This window comes from Oenanthe melanoleuca, chromosome 3 (assembly GCF_029582105.1).
Source record: "Oenanthe melanoleuca isolate GR-GAL-2019-014 chromosome 3, OMel1.0, whole genome shotgun sequence".
In the NCBI taxonomy this organism is placed as follows: Eukaryota; Metazoa; Chordata; class Aves; order Passeriformes; family Muscicapidae; genus Oenanthe; species Oenanthe melanoleuca.
Window position 1 is genome coordinate 69884992 of NC_079336.1, and position 23167 is coordinate 69908158.

General features: G+C 34.9%; 1 protein-coding gene across 1 annotated transcript in view; it reads left to right on the forward strand.

Moving 5' to 3' along the window:
• Positions 1-18658, forward strand: part of WDR27 (WD repeat domain 27) — an 85670-nt gene extending 67012 nt beyond the window's left edge. Inside the window, exon 24 of the mRNA XM_056488309.1 lies at positions 17991-18658. Within this exon, the coding sequence (XP_056344284.1) occupies positions 17991-18038 (48 nt within the window). The 3' untranslated portion in view covers positions 18039-18658. The remainder of the gene's footprint in view (positions 1-17990) is intronic.
• Positions 18659-23167: the final 4509 nt, after the last annotated feature.

Genomic DNA, 23167 nt, shown 5'->3' on the forward strand with positions numbered 1-23167 from the left:
TGATCTGTAACTGGAGAAACAAATGTGGACAACAGCAGGTTTTTTAAGGGCACAGAAACTAAAGTGTGTTTACATTGGAAGGAGGAGGAGTCAGATGACATTGATAGGTTAATAACTAGTGGTGAGAATAAAGGAAGTAAATTAATGTGTGAGACTGGGCCTATGAGGCAAGGAGTACAGAAGAGGAATAACTCAACTGACAAGGAAGCACTGCAGTAGGGGAAAAGAAAAGGTAGAGAAGAGTAGAAAATACTGTGGAGAAATAGCGATGATTAGGAAAGAAGCTGTAGGGATTACAAACATTAAATTTCATGCTGGAAAAGAAGCATTATTTAGCCAAGGTAGTAACCTCACCAAAAGCAGAGAAAGAAGATTCTCAGATTCTTTATTGAAGTGCTTGCTGAACATTGCTATAGGTAAACATTTTCATTCATCTGCTCAGATGAAGCAGCACAGTTAGTTAGAAGGTCATTCCTTCATCCATATACATAATAAACAAACCTAATCTGTCATTAGAGCAAGGGTACTTCGATTGCAATTCCTGGTAGGGTATACTTCATCTTCTGTAGAAATTGTCTCAGATCTGTACTCATAAATGTGTAAAAGATAACCTTTCATGAAAGATGCAGATAGATCTTTACAAATGTTTTTTTATTTAATCTTTTTGGGTATTACATATCTTCTTACAGAGCGCTGTGAAACTCATGCTTTTTGGGATGAGGATGGAGTAGAGTTGTCTTCTTTAAAAGTCTTTAGAATGCTTTCCTCTCAATTTTAACATACATCGGTCTGAGTCTCTCAAAAAAATTCTTTATTAGCTGTGTAGGGCAATATAATATCCATTATTGACTAAATTTTATAGGAATGATGGCAGCCCAAGGATAGGCTGTTTCAAAGTGATCCATCAGTCTTACAACTACTTTAAGTTCTGATTTTTCAAATGAAATGAGAACCAAGGCAAAGGAGTTGCTTTATATATACAAATCTTACCTGTTGGTGTTTAGATATTTACATGCCAAAATGGTTATCCTTTATGATCTCCCATATGGAATAGTAGATTTTCAGAAGCCTAATTGCACCATTCTATATGTCTATATATGTCTATATGTCCATATATATGTCTATATATGGAACAGCTCATTAATCTGGTTGCTTATATTTATTCAGAAGGTACCTTTGGAAGGTGACACATTAGCACTGGGCATGCTGGTCAAACCTTGACAGTTTCATGGTCTTGAGTTTCTACTGGCACTTGAAAAGAAGAGAAGAAAAGATTATTTCCTCCATTTTAAAATTATTTTTTTCCTGAATGAAATACATTTACTAGGTAAAAATGTTAGATTTCTCTGGTTTTGATCTGTCTATAACCTAAAGGAGAAATCTTACTCAGGCAGAACTAGAGAAAAAAATACCAAGATCACAAGCTTGTTCTTTGGAATACATTGGACAGTGATTTGAATAAAAATTAATCTTCAAGAGAATTAATATAAATTTATCCCACCAGACTACTAAACCATTATGTAAAATAGTTAAATACAATTAAACTCACTAAAGATAACAGAAAAAGAACTTGAAGTAGAAAAGAATCTTGAGGGAAAGAAAAAAAAAACAAACAAAAAAATCTGTGTATTCACACACAGTTCTAGTGCAAAGCTTTAAAGCTGAAGGAAAGGGTTCGAATGAACATACAGTTTTATAAAATGAAAAATTCTTTAAAAAAAAAAAGGTAATGAAAAAATGTTAAAAAACATTAGTAAATATGAGGTGAATGAAAAAAGAGATATGCCTTGTATTTGCAAGACAATGACATTAGAAATGTAATAAATTTCAACAAGAATAAAGTAATAATTGATTAAAAATTAAATATTAATTTCATAATAATGATATAAAAAGAAAAATAACAAAATTAATTAAACAGAAAAAAATTTGCTCTGATATCTGCATGGGAGAAAATTTGTGTTATGCAGCAGTGGATTGTCATGTTGTTTTTTGCATATAAGATAAAAAGGATTTTCTTGATTACTGCACATAAGGATTGAGTAATTGTAATTGTAGTGTCACACATACTTTTGTGAGTAGATGCAGTTTTCCAGGCTTATACTTATAAAAATGTCTTTTTAAATCCCAGCATTCTGGGAAGAAAACTGTTTTAGTAAGTATTTTATTTCTAAAAGATATAGCATATTATTAATTTATACCAGAGCCATTTTCGAATTGTTGTAAAAATTTAGAGAAAAACTGGAAAACAGCTTAATTAATTATAAAAGGTATTTCAGTCCTTTATGATATAAAATATAGTCTCAGGACTGAAAACCCTGGGTTTGACAATTTTTCATGAAATGTTTGTAACTGATCCTCAGTGCTATTTCATTTGGCTGTGGATGTCTGCTTTTCAGGCCAAGAACTTGGGGTTTGATTGGCCTAACTAGGACATTATATAGTATGTGTGGTGAAAAATCTTGATATTTGGAGACAGCATCTATTTCTAAACACAGAACTTTGTTTAAAGATTAGTCATTCTAGTTGTACTTAATCTGATTTTAAAATACAATTAAGTCTTTTTTTGTGTTTTGGGTGCTCAAAGTGCAGGATCGAAACGACGGACCTTGCTCTGACTGACATTAGTGGAAACAGCCATCTGTTTTATTTGGAGCAGTGTTGTGTCTGGAGGCTGTCATGAAAAGATAACAAATAGTAGCAAAGCCTACTGGAGTAATACCTAAAGCCACAGTCAGGATGTTATATAACATAATAAATGGGGAGCCCAAATACACCAACAGCTTCTTGTGGAAAGGTGCATATACAATAGGGTTTTTCTCAGAACCTATTCAAGAAAATGTTAACATCTTGAAAGTCTGAAGAAAGATTTTTGTAGTTATTTTCTGTGTAAATATTTCACACAGGTGAGTGGAACTGATTTTCATAAATTTTTATGCACATTTCTATGTCTGCCAATTAACTTGACAGACTTAGATGTGTAAGGATAAAATGAAAAACTGACATGCAAACTTTGGCAGCAAGCAAGACTCCAGGCTTTTATAGCCTCTGCAATATCACAGGACATATTCCTAATTTTCCAATTTTTACTTTTTTGTTCTTAGAGAATGTACCACCTCTCTTCTTACCTATCCAGCAGAGGTAAATTTCTTTTGGTGTAGTGTTTTATTTATATTCTGTATGTTCATCTTCCACAGTAATTGCTGTGGAATAACACAGATTGTGTTGCCTGTCTTAACATTTCACTGTTGACCTCCTATGGTCTCCTAAATTGGCTCAGAATGGACTGAGCTTCACCTGTGCTCCTGGTTTGGGAGCCCACTTACACTCTTTAAAAAAAGGAACACATACAGCTAAGCATTTGGGTATTCAAACCCTGAATTAGGCAGAAGTATCAGGAAGAACTGACATTCTTTCTACTGTTTGTCTCTTTAGGAGCTCACGTATGTTCATTTTTTTGATTCTTATTTAGTTACTGAGAAAAATGTGGATGTTTTTAATAGAAAATTTGGTTTTAGATTTGAAGGATTAGTTGGTCCAGGCATTCTCACCTCCTGCATGGCTGCTCAGGAAGCTCTTAGTAGCTTGGATCAAACCCCAGTGCTTCTGTGTATTATGTGTTAACTTTTCAGGGGAGTATAAAGGAAAGAAAATGTACAGTGCTCTGTTTCCCCTGAAAAAGTTGATGCCAAGAGCTTCTGCTGCTAGCCGTGGCTTCAACCATAATCAGCCTTTTTCCATTCTTCTTCTATTGCTATCTCTTCTGCTAACAGGACCACTTATAGGAAGATGCCAACTTTTCTTCTCCAGGACCAGTTTAGGATCCCCTGTTGGTTCTATCTTTTGTCTTTATCTGAAACTCTAATACAATCCTTTTGTTCCTGCTTTTTCAAGTTGTTTTCCTTCAGTAAATATAGAGGAAACAAGGCATCTTTTTTCAAGAAAATTACCTCACATGCATGGTAGAGATGTCATGATTTCAGGACTGCTTACCAGTCAAGACCTGTTTAATGGATTGGAATGAATCTTCAATGAAAACTTTGTAAATCTGATTCAAGGAATATTGTATGACTCAGAGGGTTAAAGCAAATTTGGTTGGCACATAATTAATAATGTAAAGGGAACTGAAAAGACATAGAGAAGAGGACTGGCATTCCAATGCTGAATGTAATCAGATGCATTTCAATCCCAGAAGACCCATTTATTCCCTATTTGGCATGAGGAATTCTGTGAACTGTGTGAAGATGCACTTGGCATCAGTGTCTCCTCAGTGCTCTTGTGGAAGATTATTTCATTTTTTTGTAACTTTGAGCAATTGGTGTTTTCTCCCTCTAGAGACTATATCATAGCAAGGGGTATCAACTTGCTGTGAACCCTTATGTCTATAGTCTAGTATCTTCTTATTTAAATAAAAATGGTAATCACTGTCTTTCCTGGAGAAATACATAGATACAGGTTGTGATGAAATGTGATGAAATGTCTCATTCTGGAGGCCATCTCTGCCCACATGGATGGCAAGAAGGCAATCAGGAGCACTCAGCATGGATTTGTTAAAAGTAGATCATGCTTGACCAACATGTGATTCTGTGAATCTACCTGAATGTATGATGGAGAGCAGTGGATGTTGTCTACCTTGACTTCAGCAAGGCTTTTGACACTGTATCTAACAACTTCCTTGTGAGCAAACTCAGGAATTGTGGCCTGGGTGAGTGGACAGTGAGGTAGATTGAGAACTGGCTGAATGGCAGGTCCCAGAGTGTCATAATCAGTGGCACAGTCTGTAGCTGAAGGCCTGTCAGAATTGGTGTCCCCCAGGGTTCAGTACTGGACCCAGTCTTGTTTAACTTACATGGGGCTTAAACTCATCAGTGGAGTTCTAACAGCCCAGCTTGTGGTCTGGGGCAGTTAAACTGTTTTATTCCAGCTCTGTAAATGAGCTAATGCCTCTTCTCAACATTACTGGAAGGTCACACCAAGCTTGGTGGCTGGCTACAGTGCTTGTGAGCTCACATAAATAAGACTGTGTGTCTCTATGGTAAACTCTGTGGACATACTGCCTTGTTTCTCTGTTGGCTGAAGGATAACCACATCATGGTCCATTTCACAGAACAGGCATGCCCTAAATTTCATGCCTTCAAATTCTTCATTTTTCTTTCTATGATGATATAAATAGCAGACTTCTCCTTAGAAGATTTACAGTTGCTTTAAAAAATCAGTTAAATTTGATTTATGCAGTCTAACCACCCCCTGGGTTACTTAATGCAAATGTTTTTATATGTATATTTGAGGTACAAAACACTGAATGAGCTTGTTACTTGACTTGCTACATTTAAAGTGCTCATTTGGCTGTACAAATCATGCACTTAGGAAAAGCATGTTTTAAGAAAGCTATTCATCTATTTTCTCTACTGTTTTTCCTTTGTGAGCTAAGAAGTTCCAGGAAACTAATTCTGGTTGGTCTTCTGTTAGTGTTCTGAGTGTTTTGTGAGTGTATATTATTTTAGCAATTGGTTTTGCTCCAAATTGCAATGTGGTGTTGCATTTTTTCCTTCAAAATATTTCTCCATATTTGCAATTTTTAAAAGTTAACAGAAATTGGTAAATATTCAGTGCTCTGGAAATCAGATTATTGAAAATGTGTGCTCTCTGTGTGACTTGCTAGCTAGAGGGAATATTTAGGATCACACATATTTAGGGCCTTTCATATTTTATAGGATTATAGACAAGATATATAAATATAGATATATAAATATAAATAGAAATCTGCATACTTGCCAATGACATAATAGAAAACAAATTAAGACATAATTTTCAAAAAAACTATTTGCATTTTCACAAAAATATTTTCATTTCAACTTTTCATTGTGATATATTATATATGCTGTCCAAAAAGATACCAGGTTAATGAGGAACTGACCTAAAGCAGTTTATCACTTGTAGGAACTTCACATATAGTCCTTATTTCCCAAATGGCAGCAAGCAACATTAAATAATTGTTTATAAATAATCTTCATATTATGGAAGAAATAATTCCACATATAGACCCTACTGTTGCATTATAAAATTGCCATGGTGAGGAATCCTAAAATTGCACTTTGACAGATTTATTTCAGCTACCAGAAAGATTAAATTTCCTAATTTAATAAAGTTAAAATGTAAAGTGAAAAGTGAATTCAATTCACATTTTCATTCTATTGTTGATTGCTTCTATTGGTGGAGAAATGAAGAGTATTCCAGATGTGATGACCTACTCTTTGTAAAAGTGCAAGGTTACAAGTAAAGAAACATGTACACGCTCATCAAATATTTTTCACAGGAATAGGAAACTACTGAAGAGTTTAAATCTTAGTCATTAAGACCTAGAATATTAATTTAAGAGATTTAAAGGTGCACTCACACAAGATTTCAATCATCTTAAAAATGTCTTTATAAAATTAAATATGATCACAACAGGATCAGAGATTTTTTTTTCATATTCTGCATTATATTATATAACTTGGAATGTAGTTATAAGTTCAAGAAAATAATACTTTTGCAAATATCTTACCTGGATAACACATGTAAATTCTTCCTCTTTCTCTCTTGTGATATCCTGAGTGGTATACCAGGTCTTTCATTCTCTTTGAGAAGTTCACTTAGTAAGAGTCATCTACATTTATGTGTCCACAGTTGTGCCCTATTTTGCCATTAAAACTTTGCATCTTGGCCCACTTGTTGTAACTACTAATGTAATTATAATCTAAAATATGAAGACTGTTTGAAAAATCTTAGAATAACCATCTGTTGAATGGCAAAAGTGAAATGAATTATGGCCTTCTCCTCAAGATGATTTTACATACTTTGGTGATCATGAATGGAAAATTCAGATCATGCAGCTGATCCTGTTGTAGAGTCTTGTAGATGCCTTTCAGATGCCTGCACTGTAAAAAAATAATCTTCCACTTTTTGACTAGAGGGCTTTCTCATTTTAAGGCAGGAAAGCTCTCAGATTTAGGGCTTATCCATACTTTTTAGTGTGCTGGATTCCAAGTGACTCTCAGAATAAAGCCTGTGGAGGCTGTAAAGGCACACTCACACTGCTGCTAATGAGTCACCTGGCCTCTTTCATGTACAGGCAGCTCTAATGTGTCACCAAGGAGTGGGAAGGTTCTTTCTTCTGGTGGTGACATCTCGTTATGTTTTATGGTTTTTGGCTGCCAGCAACTGCACTGGAAAACACATTTGGCTTCTCCTCCTCTTCAAAGTTCTTCCTAAGAATTACTTTCAGTAGTTGCTTCCAGAAGTATTTTTGACAAAGTGGGATCTGTTTTATTCTTTGGGAAAGTGATAACATAATACTAGTGCAATGATTTTTTGTGAAGTTACATTTCTATTACTGTTATTAGGAAGGTACAATTCTAGAGTTCATGTATAAGGTTGAATTTTAATCTCAGATTAAACCTTGTTTATGGAAGATGCAAATACAAACTTCATTGTTTTCTGCCATTTTAGGCAAGATTAATGGACATCTGGAATGATTTTTATTCAATCATTGTGCTTTTGCTTTAATAAATTTCAGAATACATGTCCTAAAAGTCATTAGTAAATATTAAGAAGCTTTAGAATATTTAACTTACATAAAAAGATCATACTATAATTTTTAAGGTAGGGCAGAACTGTGGGATTTTAGGATTTCCATTAATTTAATGTTCTTTAAAAATTATATTGTTAGTATTTTAAAAAAAATATAATAATATGTATTTAAATAAACTCACTACATCTCAGTAGTAAATTTTTTGGTATAAGCATATAAGAAGATTAGCAACTAATAATTGCTTATTTCCTTTAAATTGTTAACCCAGAAGTAAACTAAAACTGAGCAAAATTTAGGATGTCTTCAGCCGCAATGGTAATTGCTAAATGCTTTAATGATAGGTCTGGTTTTATACCCCTTTCTTTTAGAAACTAATCTGATATATTCTGTTTTAAAATATTTTAAACTATGGTGACAATATAAACAGTATATGTAGGTACCCTGAAGAAATACATCCACCTGCAGTTACTTTAAACTGGGTCTAGGTCTGCTAGGCACAAATGACTTCATTAGGCTGCTTTGGGCCTCTGTGATCAGTACTTAGCACCTAATTAAAAAAAAAAAAAGGAAAAAAAAAGTTGTTCTTCCTCAAAACTTTTGTAACACAGACTTTATGCCGCCTGGAGAAATTTTGTGAATATCATATGGTGATAGAAACAACACTATTCAGGATGAATCATACTGAGAATTTCCTTTTACTCTTGAATTTTGCTTTGTAAATATTAAATGCAAGAAGTAATAGAAAAACTTTCATACAAAAGGCTTACTCTTTTATTAATTGTCTTTTGTGATACATCATTTCATAATGAAGTGACTATTTTAAATGTGGAACTTGCATGACAATATCTGGGTTTTGGTAAAAAAACTCCAAAGGATACTCTGTTCAGTCATTTGAGTGTGGAATAATAAAAGAAAAAAATGTGAGGCTGTTAAATTCTGACACAAGCTTCAGTTTTAGAAAGAAAACTCCATTCCTGTGGTGTTTCAAGGATAATTAAGGGTATAAAACTACTACTTTGAAGAGGAATGCCTGATTATGCTTGTGTGGCTAGGTTTGCATGGAAGAATTTTGGTTTTTTAATGTATTTTTCTGTGAGCTAATGTCCAGATTTTGAAGTGGAATTTGAAATTATACACCTGAGTGGGATGCTAGTAAAAACTCTTTTTCATGTTTCCCTCAGTTTATTTAGTTACTGAATGAAGAGACAGGATTGTAATGTCAATGATGTCATGCAAACATTAGTAGCCTCAGAGATTATGGCAGGCTTTTGAAGAATGTCTGAGATTACATTTAAGTTATTTCAAACCCATCATTAAAACAAATGATCTGGAAAACATTCCTGATCATTTGTCCAGCCATGTGAGTTCCAAGCGTATTTTGCAGACTTTCCAAAGTTGCTATTGTAAGGATAGAGAAAAAGTGTTTTCTACATTAAAAATGCATTAAAAGTACAACTAATTATCCATATTTATTATTTGAATTGGATTTTGCTTTACGCAAGTTTGACTAGTCTTGGCACTTTCTTTCTCATATAATAATGATTGAACCAAACAACTGCACTGTGCTCTTTGTTGCTTTTCATCATGCAGTATCTTCAGATCCCTGCTTCACCAACCTAATATCACAGAATCACAGAAAGGTTGAGATTGAGACTGCTGGAGGTCATCCAGTCCAAGCTCTCTGCTCAAGCTGGGCCACCTGCAGCAGATTGTTCAGACCCATGTCCAGTCAGCTTTTGGATATCTTCCAGAATGGAGGCTCCACAATCTCTCTGGGCAAATAGACAGCAATCTGACTGCAAGATGGTCTTTAATAAGCTGTAATTATGACAACCCCTTTATTACAATGACCCACATTAAAAGTGGATATATTGCTGAAAAAAACAGCAGCCAGGTTAATAACTGTCTTCTGATTGTACAGATTTGTGTCTGCTGCACAGAACTTGAGATAGAGAACTATGGAGAAGGGAGAAATGAAATCCTGAAATAATGTTGAATTCTTAGTAGAATTCTCTAGTCCATCCATGAAACTTTTGAAAAATATTCTTGAGAAACAATAACCAATGAAAAACTTAATATCTCTTTCCTAGTTTCCTGCCTTTTAATGAAATGAGTGAGGACCTGGAACAGACTTCTAATTGGAATTTTAGGGATAGAGAGACTTTCAGTTGCAGAATGGATCTTGATCATATATGAAATAGATAAACGTTTTTTTGATCTAGAGTACTCTTTTCATTCCATGTGCTATGAAATGTCAGCACAGGTTGTTGTTTAGTTCATGTGGAAATGAATGACACTGCCAACTCCTGCACATAACTGCAGCCACATGCCATAACCTATACTGGGGGTTCCCTTCCTAGTGTCAGCTCCTCTTGTGCAGCATCAGTTCTTTGGTGGTACTCAAAACCCTGCAGGTCCTGGTCTAAAAGTGTTAGCTGTTTGAAGTATATAAACATACACAGACATAGACACACACAAATATGGATATATATGAAGTGAATATTAAATAAAACATTCAGAAGCTGAAAGAAAAAATAATCCCATATAAATTGCAGTAATCAGCCAATAGATACAACAATGCAGGCCATAAAAAACTATTTTCAGGAACATGTTCTAGACCATGAATCCTGAGTGAAGTGAGCTTCCCACTGCCTCATCCTGTAGTGAGCCAAACCCTGTGAAAGGATGGAAATTGAGACATTCCTGTGATTTCATTGTTCCCCTTGTCTCTGTTGGCAAACATATTCCTGCTATGCGTGATGGCCTGGATTCCTTTTTGAGGTGCTTACTTTTCTGATGCTGTTTTATGGACAGCTGAGGTGACCATCTAAAGAATTAATTTCATGGTGAAATTTTTTGGTAGAAGGACCATTTGCAGCTGAAATGTATCTGACTATCATAAAAGTCAAAGCAATGAAAAAGTGGAGTTACAACATGGAAACCAGTAGAATTACCCAGTTAAAATCTGGTTAGGAATTAGAATCTGCTCCTTAGTATTTCTTTATTCTTAAAATTAAAAATATTTTTGTGGCATTCCTATTCCACATTTCAATCTCCTCAATGTTTTAGAGCTCTGTGAGTCTCTTTTTATGACTACAAAACAGATGAAGCAGTCAAGATGAATACCTAAAGCAGAAGTAGTAATCTTTGTTGGTGGTATAAACCACAAAACCCTAGAAATTTCCATCTCTTTGTAGTTGCTGGTGTTTTTCCTTTTAATTCCAATGGGAGCATGCTTCATCCAGGAACATCAAAACTGTTCAGCTTTTTTATCAGAAAACAAAGAAGTGCTGACTCTGGGTATGAACTCTCAAAGGAAATAAATTCCAGATAAGAATGCTTACAGGCTGTTTAGATACTGTAAATTTATAACAAATTGTAAAAGTTTAGGTTGGGTTAGTGTAACAATGGATAGGTTTATTTCTTCTACAGTTTTTATGTATATGAACCAGTGAAGTAAGACATTTTAAGCTTCCTCAGTGTAATATCCTGAGGCAAGGCAGCTGTATTTTAAATGATGTTGTGTGTTTTATATGTAAATTGATGTGTATTTATAAAGACATGGTAACATTAACATAGCACTCTTGTTTAAATGCGTATTTCTGAACCTTTTTGCATTCAGTAAGAAAGACTCTGAGGTATTCTTTATCTGAAACACAACCAATAAACAAGAAAGTAAAAATATTTGTTTGAAGAAAGTAACAATAAACTCTGTGTATGGATATGGATATTAACTCATGTTTAAATGCCCATATAAACATGCATTGTTAATTTATGGCATGATTTTACCAACAGTGAGAGTAAAGCAGAGGAAATGTTCATGGTGTTTTTAATTCCTTATTGATGTTGTTTGAATAGAAAGAAAATGGAAACCACAGAAGAATTAGCAATGGTAATGAGACACAGGAATAGAAATTATTTTATCTGTGACAGAAATATGATTGAAATAACTTCAGGTGATTAGTATGGTATCTCTAATTAAGGTAATTTAGAAATCCATTTCTTGGAATACAGGCATAATTGGCACATGAAGTCATACTATGGGTTACCAAGTTTTGCACTAAGTGCATTGAATTAGGGATAGCAACATATGAATGTCAGACATCAATCAATTTTTGTAGTTTATCCAATCTACATCAGTGGTGCTGCATCACTATGTGGGACACTATAACAAGTTTTGGACATTGCATTTCAAGAAATTTCAAGACCAAGTTGATCAAGTAATTTTAACGCATTAAAATAATTATTGGGAGTTACTGGTTTTGCTTGGCTATAAAAATGTAATGTAAAATGAAATAGATGAGAATTCTACTTTTATTGAGCACATAAATAATATTTATTAAAGGCTCACAACAAAGAAATACAGGTGCTGAAGTAGGTAATACATTTAAAAGTATTTTATGCATTAGAGAAACTTCCCAGGAGTTTCCAGGAACATCTGTCCAGAAGAGATGAACTTAATCTGAGTCATAAGGGAAGACAAAAGGTTTTAAAACTGAAGAAATAAGAGGGGAAAACAGGGTGGACAAAACTGAATGTAGGTGGCCTTGGGTGACCTGTTAGGCTTATCACAGACTTGGTGGAAGAAGGGTAGGCAGTGGAGGCACTGCAGTACATTCCTACAAAGTGCTGCTTGCTGGCAGTGGAGTTATGCTTTACATTAATGACAGCATAGAAGAGAGGCAAATTAATAAACTTCAACAATAATGAGTCCTGAAGAGGATGAAATTCCAGTCCTGTACAGAAAGAATAGAATATTTTTATACCTAGTTGTCTTTAAATGTATCTGTTCATTTGTTTGTGTGACTAGTGAAAATACTGGATATGGTGGATCTGTTACATTTTCATAATTTTTGATGGGGTTCTGCATATCCAGGTCTGGAAAAATGTTTTTATTCTTTGGCCTCTCTACAGCCCCAGCTTACTAACTGTGGGATATTGTTTTCCTCTCACATCTTAATCTTAAATCTATTTAATAATTTGACTTTCTATACGGTTATCCTTCCTATCAATTCTAGGAAAGAACTTCCTCTAAGGCAAAAAGTCTATCTAGAGCATCTCTGATCTTGAATTTTTCTGGATAGGCAAGTCACCTCTGATATGCAAAGTATATCAAATACAAGAATAAGAGACACTAAGTTGTTCAACCCTATCCATGCACTGAGCACAATGGGAGGAAAATTGTGAGCATGTGATCTACAGGTACTATAAAAACTGAAGTTCTAAGCCTGAGTGACAGTACATGTACTTAACCGTGTATGGTTATGTGTGTATAATACACCTCAAGAAATTATGGTTAAAAGCTCTTAACCTGTTTTTAATATTTTCTCTTCAATTCTCATTTCTGCAATAGGAGAGTTATCTTAAGAATGAAAGCTTCTGTCTTCTGTCTGCAAAAAACCCCATGTGGCTTTGATATAACTGATTGAATGCTTAAGAGTGCAGCTGTCAAATTAAACACTCATTTTTCAAGAAAACAAATCTTTCCAAAGTGCTACTTACTTGCATGTCTTCTGTTCTTGGCTTAAGCTACAAAATCTGAGTTGGTAAAGCCTTCATGCACTATAGATCTTCAGGATTCAAGGTGATGAATTCTATGTTGCTTTAGATTTCACTTTCTGAATAGGAAAAATATAGCAAAATCCAATTCCATAATGACTTCTTTCCAGGTTGCTCTTGCTTGTTGCAAGTTGTGAAACAAATGCAAAATTCAAGAGCATTGGTTCCATTTGTGGCCTCTTTCATAGAATAGTTTGAATAATGAAAGCTGAAAATACTAACCCTTTAAAAACTATATTTCCATCTGTTCTGCTTAGATACGGGACTTTTGGTTAGATGATACTTTCTGCTGTGCATCTGGTGGACTCCTTAAAAATTTGTATCTCTACTTGCATATTATGCATCTTGATGCTAACTAAAAGAAAGCAAAAGGATGTTATGTACCTGTAACATGAAACTAACTGAAATTGCTCTGATTCTTGTTATTTCCTGAATTACTGGACATCTTGAAGCCTGCCCTATATATATATATATATATATAAACATATATGAATATATACACATACATATATACACACACACACATATATATATGTATATATATATACATACACACACACATATATATATACATACGTGTGTGTGTGAAATATTAAAACAGAATATTAGTTTGATGCATTTCTGTACAAATTCAACTGTTTGTGTTTGTGGCTTAAAAAAATCCAAGTCTCCAATTTTCAGAATGATTTTTGGGGTGTGATATCACTACACAAACAATTTTCCCTCCAGCCAAAGGTAATTTTAGAAATATATATATATTGTGCTAATATAAAAAATAATGCAGTAGACAGTGTCTTGAAAATCACAGCCTTCCAACGCTGCATGTAACTGGTTTAGCTTAAATATCTGATAAACTTTTAAATGTTGTGCAGACCATAAAGTAGAAGAGAGCTGTGTTCAAGAACTTGTTCTCCTCCCCATTCTGGTGCCAAATGTCATATGTACTTCTAAAAGCTTGATTTTTTTGTAAAAAAGCTCTGAAATGCACAGAACTTCAGTCTTCTCCTATGCTCTACTTGAAGGTCTTTTCTTCCCTCATATATCAGTCAATATAGAAAATAGTCCACACTTTCATGATATTCCATAATGTTCTAGTGTTTGTCCCATAGGTAACCTTTACATAGGTGTCAAATTATTCACAGAACTGAAGCCAAGATTTGAATATGTAATAGTAAGACATAATTAGTTTGGGATTCTGGTTTGGTTTCTTGTTTTTTATTCTTTTTAATGATGAGTAGTATATTGACTTAACTACTATAGAGATTTCAAATATAATGTAAAACACAGTTTTGGAATAGCATGTTTGGGAGCTGAGGGTTTTGAATGAAGTAACGCACTTGCATTATTTTGAAATGTAATAATGGTATAAGTTAAACTGTTTTTTAAAATGTTATTGGGATTTTTATGGATTCTAAACACAGTTGAGAACACTATTAATCAATTTTAATAGCTGTTAAGTGTGATAAATCAGGAATTTCTAGGGTCCTACAGGTTAGATTTTTAGTAACTCTTGTTATCTGTGTTATTACAAATTGCAATTAGCTTTCTCCTGTTATTATATTGCTATTACACTATTCACTAAAATTTCTATATTGCCTGAAATACAACACAAATCTGGCAGAGTTCAAGAAGCATTTGGACAATGCTCTTGGACACATAGTGTGACTCTTGGGGCTAGTGCAGGACTAGGAGTTGAACTCAATTATCCTTGTGAGGCCCTTCCAACTCAGCATATTCTTTGATTCTATGAAGTATGCCACTTACATAAGTGAATGCCTTTTCAGCAGTCAGGCATAGGAATCTACTATAAAATCTGAAGGCTAAACTGAATTCTCTGTTAGTGTGTGTTAGCAGTTTAGTTTGGATCAGAAATGTGCTTTTGAATCTCCCAGTTGTCACTACTTATCCCACTTCTCATTGCTGTATCCTTAGTGAGGGTGCATTTTGGGCTTGTCTCTGACAACGTCAAACCAGAAAATTATCTCAGTGTGCTAGCAGACTTTCAATCCATTGAACCAGAGCAGAGCCAGTTTACATTAACTCAAATGATGTCTAAATATATAATCCAAGAAAAAAATCCATTCTGAGGAGGAAAATCACCATTAACACTGAAAGAACTCAGGATGCTAATAACTAATTTACCCCATCAAATCCTCTATTTATTATGAAATCTTTCTTTAATAATTAGGCATTTTTTTGTGTTGTGAGTGTTAACTGTCTAATAATTGATTTATTTTTGTTAGGCTTTTAAAGGATTGGTTGGGCTAAATAAAAACTACTGGCTCTGTATATAGGTATATTCCTTTTGTTCATGGCAAGACATTCAGTGTAATTCTTCTCAGGAGAATGGTGCAGTCAAAGACCAACCTCATTTTATCAACTGCCAAGGAAAACAGATTGAAAAAGTAAGAGAAAGGGGAAAGGAAGGAGAAGGACTTGAGACAGCAGTTTAGCACATATGAGCAGCAAGGTGGGATCCTAAAACCAGAAGGTGGGCATTTTTAGTTCAGCCAACAATTCAGTGATTGGTTTGGTGTTGCCAAAAGTGTGGAGGAGTTTATTTGGTGTAGAAAGATAATTTTTTATAGTTAATGAAAACAGAAGGACTCTGAAAGCAGAATCTAATAGCAGTGTAGTGAATGCATTTGGCAGGTAGAAGCCAAGCTGTATTTCAGTACTGTCAGAGGATGTCATAGCAGGATTCACCACACGCTGCAGTTTTTGAGGCTCAGGTTGGAAATTATGAAAAAAATGAGAAAGACAACTAAGAAGGCACTCAAACACTGGAATGAGTTGTGAAATGTCATTAAAATTTTTCAAGATTTAGCCAGACAAAGCCATAGCTAAGTGCATCTAATGTTTTCTGTTGTTGCACCTAGAGAGGAAGATGGACAAAACAACCTCCTTAGGTCTTGTAAAACTTCATTTCGTTTAAAATTATTTTATTTTAAATCGAAAGCTAAACACGGTTTCTATATTATCTTCTGTAATAGAATAAAATTAAACACTAATTTCTCAGATTATATTAGATTTTTTTATAACATGAAATAATAATAAAAGCATTTTTTTCATGCATTCAATAAATGGCTACAGAAATTTAGAAAGGACACATTACTTAGGTATTTTTCATCATCTTTCCAATATGTCCTGGTTTTGGCAGGGACAGAGTTAATTTTTTTTGTAGTAGCTGATGTGTTTTGGATTTAGCATGGCAATAATGTTGATAACCCACTGATGTTTTAGTTGTTGCGAAATAGTGTTTATACCAAGTCAAGGATTTTTCAGTTTCTCCTGCTCTGTCAACAAGAAGGCTGGAAGGGCAGAAGAAGTTGTGAGGGACAGAGCCAGGACAGATGACTCAAAGTGGCCAGAGAGATATTCTATACCATATGATGTCATGCTCAAAGTATATAAACTGAGGGGAAAGCTGGTTTAGTCCATCTGCTTGTGAAGTGTCTAGCCATCAGTCAGTGAGTGGTGAGCACTGTGCACCACTTGTTTTGTATATTGTAATTGTTTCATCATTACTGTTTCATTAACATTAGTGTTATTTTCTTCTTTTTGTGTCCCATTGTCTTTATTTCAACCCATAGACTTTCTCACTTTGATTCTTCTGATGCTCTGTCCCTTCCCCCTTGGGGTGGAGCGAGTGAGTTAAGCAAGGGGCTCTGTCGTGCTTGGTTGCTGTCTGGGGCTCAATAAAAACAAAATAGTAAGTTGCAGAGATAGATACACACATATTAAAAGTCTTTGGAAGTGTGTTATTATCTTGGATAGCTGTAAAAAGTAGAGTTGGAAAAATTAGATTGGATGGTTCTGGATATTCTACACTTTCAGGTTATGTAAGTGAGAGTAAGAAAAAAGAAAATAAGGGAATATAAGTCACTGTCTTAGATAACACTTATGAGACATTAGAAGAATTGATCATTGGAGATATTGAAGGAGGGAATGCAAACCCAAGAAGATAATTTATTGACCACAGAGTTCCTTTATCCAGAGGAATAAAACAAATGAGTCAATTTATCAAAGAAAGAACAGATCAAGAAAAATGAGGATGCAAAAAGTTAACCAAATGAACCAGTCAGAGCATGAGATGCCTGTTTGGTTCCAGCCCTTCAGATATTTTTCACTAGTGAGAAATAACTGTAAATCCTAATATGCAAGGAGTAAACACCTTGAATTTTTAATGGCTAATAAGTGGTGTCATTTGTAGATCATCCCTTTCTGAGATACAGCAAGTTTTCAAGTGCTTGTTTGTAGGAGTAAGTGCAGAAAATTGTATTGCCTCATTTTAAAATAGAGATCTCAGCCTGGTGAAAGCAAGCTAATGTAGCTGAAGGGTCTTTATGCATGTCTTCAAGACTTGGCTCTTAAAATTTTTCAGCATACTTTCTTACAAAGGAAATTCTTACTCTACACTTAGCACCAATAAAAATCAGAAAACTGTATTTGTTGGTATGCCCGATTTAATTCACAGTATTTTCCATCTTCATTTATTCCAGCTTGTTTTCTTAATTCTTCCATATTCCCTTCTTGAGTCATACACAGTGAAGTCTGTTTGACTTTCTATGTGGTTTTAACATATGCTTCAGTTTTACAGACTGTTGATGCGTTAGCGGATGTTGACAGAAATTTGAAAATAGTTGGAAAAGAAAAATCTAAGTGAAATGGAATTTTCAGATTAGCTTGGTCGAGAAGAGTCTATGGGGGTTGGTTTTTTTTTTTAATGAGTCCTGGACCTCTTAACATAGAAGTAATCTAAATATCATCTTAATGATCTTCATTTGGTTTGCTCTAAAGCAAACTGGGCTTACTGGAAAGATCTCATTAAAGCCATATGTTCTTTTCTTTTGAACTGCAGCTCACCACAGCCACCTTGGATGGGAAACTCCGATTGTTTCTACCCTGATACTCGCCAACCTGTGGAGCTTTGGCCCTGCAACTCTGAGAATAATGACTTGCTGAGAGAGAAGAGACTGGTAACTGGCTAGAAGCAAGTGGCATAATATTCCCTTTTAAACTACTGTTTTCTTCTGGTTTTATTTTCAGGAAGATCCTCAAGCTGTTCTCAAAGCTTTTCCATTGTACAGTCTGTTACCTTTATTGCAAAAATAAGGGTGAAAGATCACGAAATGGAGGAGACTACTCATTCTGACTTCATTCTAGCAAATCACCACAGAAGTGGCTTTTGAAGGTCTTCTTGGGTTCTTATAGTTAGGGGCATTCTGTTGTGCTTTGCTAGAGGAGGACCACTTAAGTCTAGACTGAAAATTCAAGTAAAATAACAAGTATTCCATTTTTAAAGCTAGATCTGCTTGTGACAATTTTTTAAATTAATCTGAAAGAAAGAAGGGTTGTATGTCTTTCTGAAATGCCATGAGAGTCCTTCTACTTCTTTGGGATTACTGGAGTCAGCATGGATGTTGTTTGAAGGCAGAATTTTGCTGCTTTACTATTTATATTACATTCTGTAAATTTCTTAGAGAATATGTGACAAATCTCTTTAAAATAAACTATTTCTGTCTTTTAAATAACTGTTAAATATTTTAAAAAAATGTTAGAATAATATTAAAATAAAATTATCAGAAAAAAAGGTCATTTCTTGTATTCTTCCTGGGCTAATTGCTCCTAGAAAAGAGTTTTTGGACAACTTTTTTTTTTTTTTTGGCTAGACATTCTCACTCTTCATTGACTTTAGCTGAGAGTAGAGAGCATATATGTAACTGGTGAAAGAAGACAGAGTTTTTCGTTTCCTTTCAAAATTGTGCTGCCTTTTCAAAGTTAAATTTGCCAGAACAGAATTTATTAATTAGATTACATTAAAAATTTTAAAAATTTGAGTTACTACCCACATTTTAACACCAGATCACTTTAAGTACTATAAAGACTGTTTTATTTAATAGATGTCCTTAATTTATTCATGTAATATTTAGTATAAGTAGATCAAGTTATTTCTAAAGTTGTTTAGTTTCCATTAAACATTACTTTGTAAATGATTTAGCAGTTTTTTGCTGAACAAAATCATACAGTGGTAGGATACACTGTATCATATCCAGATATTCTCTAGAACACAGTGGTCTCATCAATGAGTATAGAAGTGTAGTCGTACTCATCAGAACTCTGAATATCAGAATCAGGTTTTGTATGATCAAAACAAATGTGGAATAACCCCCTTCAATGCTTTTAAATACTTTTTCAGTTCAAAAACAGATTAACCAAGAAGTCATCCTCTATGTTGTGGCTAAATGCTGATATAAATTCACCAATTATCAGCAAGATTTAAATTTCAGTTTCCACCACAGGGATCCTCAGGATGGTCTTCTTTAAACTTAATTTAGCCAATTTTCTCATCTGCATGCTCTGATTTCTACATCAAGACTCACTATCAAATACAGAAAATAGCCCATAGCTGTATTTGCAAGTAAAGTGTTTCTTAGCCATGAGTTGCAACTTAGTAGTGACTGACTCTTCAGGGAGGTTGAAATATCTGCTGAAGAAGTGAGAAATGTGAACTGTAATTACTACTTTTTTTTTAAAAAAGCACATTTATTTTGACAGAAGCATAATATTCTCAGGCTTAAGGCAGAGGACACACTTGGAAAAGCTATGAATTCTTGCTGCAAGCATGGAGGTTGCCACAAGGTCCATTGGACTGAAATAAAAGGGAAATACTTCAATTTTCTAGGTCTCTTACCTTCTAGAGCTAACTGGTGTTGTTACCCAGTTAGACAGTGTGTATCCCCAAAACCCCTCCTAATCTTGAGCTAGTTTGATCTCTGAAGGAGGAACTCTTATTTCAAACATAATGTATTATCTCTCTTTCCTTAAAGTGAGAATCAGCTGTATGCTGCTTTCTGGTTACTTTTATCAAGGACTTTTTCTGGATAGAAAAGCTCTTTGGGGTAGTTTGGCAGTGACCACAGCATCATCAATCCATGCTGAATAGAGACATTCATCTGCTCAGCCCTCACAGATGTGCAGCTCTTCCATAGCCCAAGAATTTGTTAACCCCTTTTTCCCTCAGGGGAGACAGAGAATTTGCCCTACCACACAGGCACTAGGACTTTTCAAATGGAAATTCACTATAATTTTTTTTCCGTCTTAAAAAAGAAAAAAATCCCCCCTGGACTCCTCATAAATGCTTGAATGCTTGTGGTTTTGAGAATGGAAAACTTTAGCTGACACACTTCAAGTTTGGCAAAGTTAAGTGCTTGAAAGAAGATTTTCTAATGGCAAATGGGAAAAAACGGTTGTGGATGGTGTTACCATCTTATTATATTTAGAATTCTCATAATCATAAACCTTCTGAGATCTCTTTTATGAAGGACACAGGAAAGTGTACTTAATTACTAAAGAGTTAGTCACAAGGGTGTATCCACAGAAGCAGCATCTATACCTTTGTGTTTTTAACAGACAAACCTGACAGTTTATATGTTCAGTTTATGTTCTGAAGACAAAGCCATTTGAAATTAGAAAGTCCCAAAAGCAAATAGGAAAGATTCCTGGTTAGCTAAGGTGGTGCTTCATGTAAAAAAATTGGCACAAACAGCTGCAAGTGTAAATAATTAATGGGTCATTTTAAGGAATTTTGAGTATGCTTTCAGACTGCTTTTAGGGGAAAAAAAAAGTGATTATAACTCCCAAATAGCTTAAGAAAATTAAAAGTCTTGCTTTGAAGGAATATGTAGCAATATGTGAGGAAAACAGCTGGCAGAAGAATAGTCTTGTTTTGTCAAATATCTGCTGTGTCATGTGTCCTTTAATGTCCTACATGCTGGGGAGAGGAATGGTGTTTCTGTGACTTTCTGTGTGCTGTTATGTGGGGGACTTTCCCAGCTGAGCATCTACCAAATGCCACAGAATTCTTAAAATGGATTTACACAGCAATTCCTTTTTTTTCTGGTGTTGTAAAGGTCAGAAAGTACAGCAGGCTGGCCAGTACTGTTCTGAAGCAGATGCTGTTAAAATCTGTTTGGGATTAAATGGTTTGCAAAATATCAGGTACTACCCAGTTTTCTGTGTAGAATCAAATATACAGGCAAGCTTGAGTTGCACTGTGAGGAGGAGAGAAAGAGCAAGCCCATGAACTCTGCTTTCACATGGCCTTTCCTATTTCATTAATTCACCATGAAAGAAGTGCTTTTGTGATGTTTTCTCCAACACTATATTGCTTTCCATTATGCATGATGATTGCATTTAGATACAAAGTTATATCGGGAACATATGGAATATCAGGAGGTAGTCAGCAGCATTTATTCTTTTCTTTCTTACATTATTTTTTCATTTAATCATACCAAATTATCTTTTCAGAACTGTGCTGTGGCTTGTATTTTCCCTTTTAGAAAATTAATAGATCTATTTGTCTAATGGTACTTTATTGCAGAAAGAGAAAATATCAATAAAAATACATAAGACTGTTAAAAAAAAGATTTGGCACATGCCTAGTAAATAAAAATGAAGTGGTAGGGAATTTTTGTTAAAATCTAGTTTAGGATGCCTTGCTTCAATGCAGGAGTGGCAGTCCAAACACATAGAGCAACAGAAACTAAGGACTAAAATAGGACCTTCCTTGAAATCCTTGCAGGTTTGAAAGTGAAATCTCTTTTAAGGAAAATATAAGATGTTATTATGGGAGATACTGCTTTTTACCTTATTGCCTACACTAAACTTCTACCCACCAGCATTACCATGTTCACTTAAGCCAAATTCTGTTCTTTTTTGCACCTCATTAAAGCCAGAAGAATTCTGCTTATTTTTGTGAACAAGATGCTGCGGGAGTGGACTCTGTCTCAGGCATTTTTATAACTTTGAAGGGGAAACAGTATACTTGTGTTAATAACAAATTTTTGGTGACAAAATGGTATAGAGTCTAAAAGCTGGATACACCAGTGAAGGCCTACAGAAGTCACTGATGTACTATGTTTACTGGTTTATGTTAAATCTTTATGTTTGTTTTGAATATAATGTCTTTAACTAAAAAAACCCACCTTTATTCAAAAATTGTTGTTAAACTGAAGGTCTTTCTTATGTATATTTTCATGAAAACTGAATGTTGTTAAACTTCCTATATTCCTGTGTTCCTCTTTCTGGCAGTGCAGTGCTCTCAAAAGTTTACAGCAGTCTGTGCTGTGCCAGTGCTGTGTAGGGTGAAGGCATGGCTTGCTGCCTCTTAGATATGGCACTCATAATTTGGCATTCCACTGTGCTATTGAGTTTGTCCACAGGTATGTGGCATTACTGACTCATGTCCATCCCCTAGGTTTGCTGGTTCCTTCATTTCAGCTCATTTTCCAAGTGGCCACCATCATACTGTATTCTGATTCTGTGCTCCAAACTGCCTCCAGCCTTTCCATTCTTCTTCTTACTATTTTCTGTTAATCAGATCAGTAATGATTCCAGAGGGTAGAGAAAGTGGATTGCCTGCTGATTTGGCTCCTAGGTTATATATTCACTTCCAGAGAAGGTATTCTTTTTATTTCACATGCCCTACATGGCTCATGCTCATGAGAGGAGATATTTAGTGGATAATTACCTGAAATTATTGCCCCCAGTGAAGGCAGGGCACTGCAGCTTTTACTGATGTTGCTGAGAACAACAGCATGGGTCATTGTTATTTTACTATTTCATGGTGCAAATTTCCTCTTCCTTCACTCATCCAGACTTTGTGTAGAGGCATTAGTCCTCTGCTGTAAAAACAATCCTGCACACATTTATGTGCAGACATTGTAGTTTTATCTGAAAGCATGGGCTTTGAAACACTGTTGGTCTCACTCTCCTTTTAGGTTCAAGGAGGTTGATTCAAGGAGGTTGTTGAAGGGAGCCTTTAAAGGACATTTAGAGCAGCCCTCCTACTATGAACAAGAACATCTTCAACTATGTATTATCAGGTTTCTCAGAGCCCCACACAGCCTCATCTTGGGTGCTTCCAGGATTGGGGCATTTATCACCTCTCTGGACAGCTTTCCTGCCATGAGAAAGGCAACTGGTGCTTGGACAGCTATGCTGGCCAAAATTACTTCATGATTGTTTTACACTGAA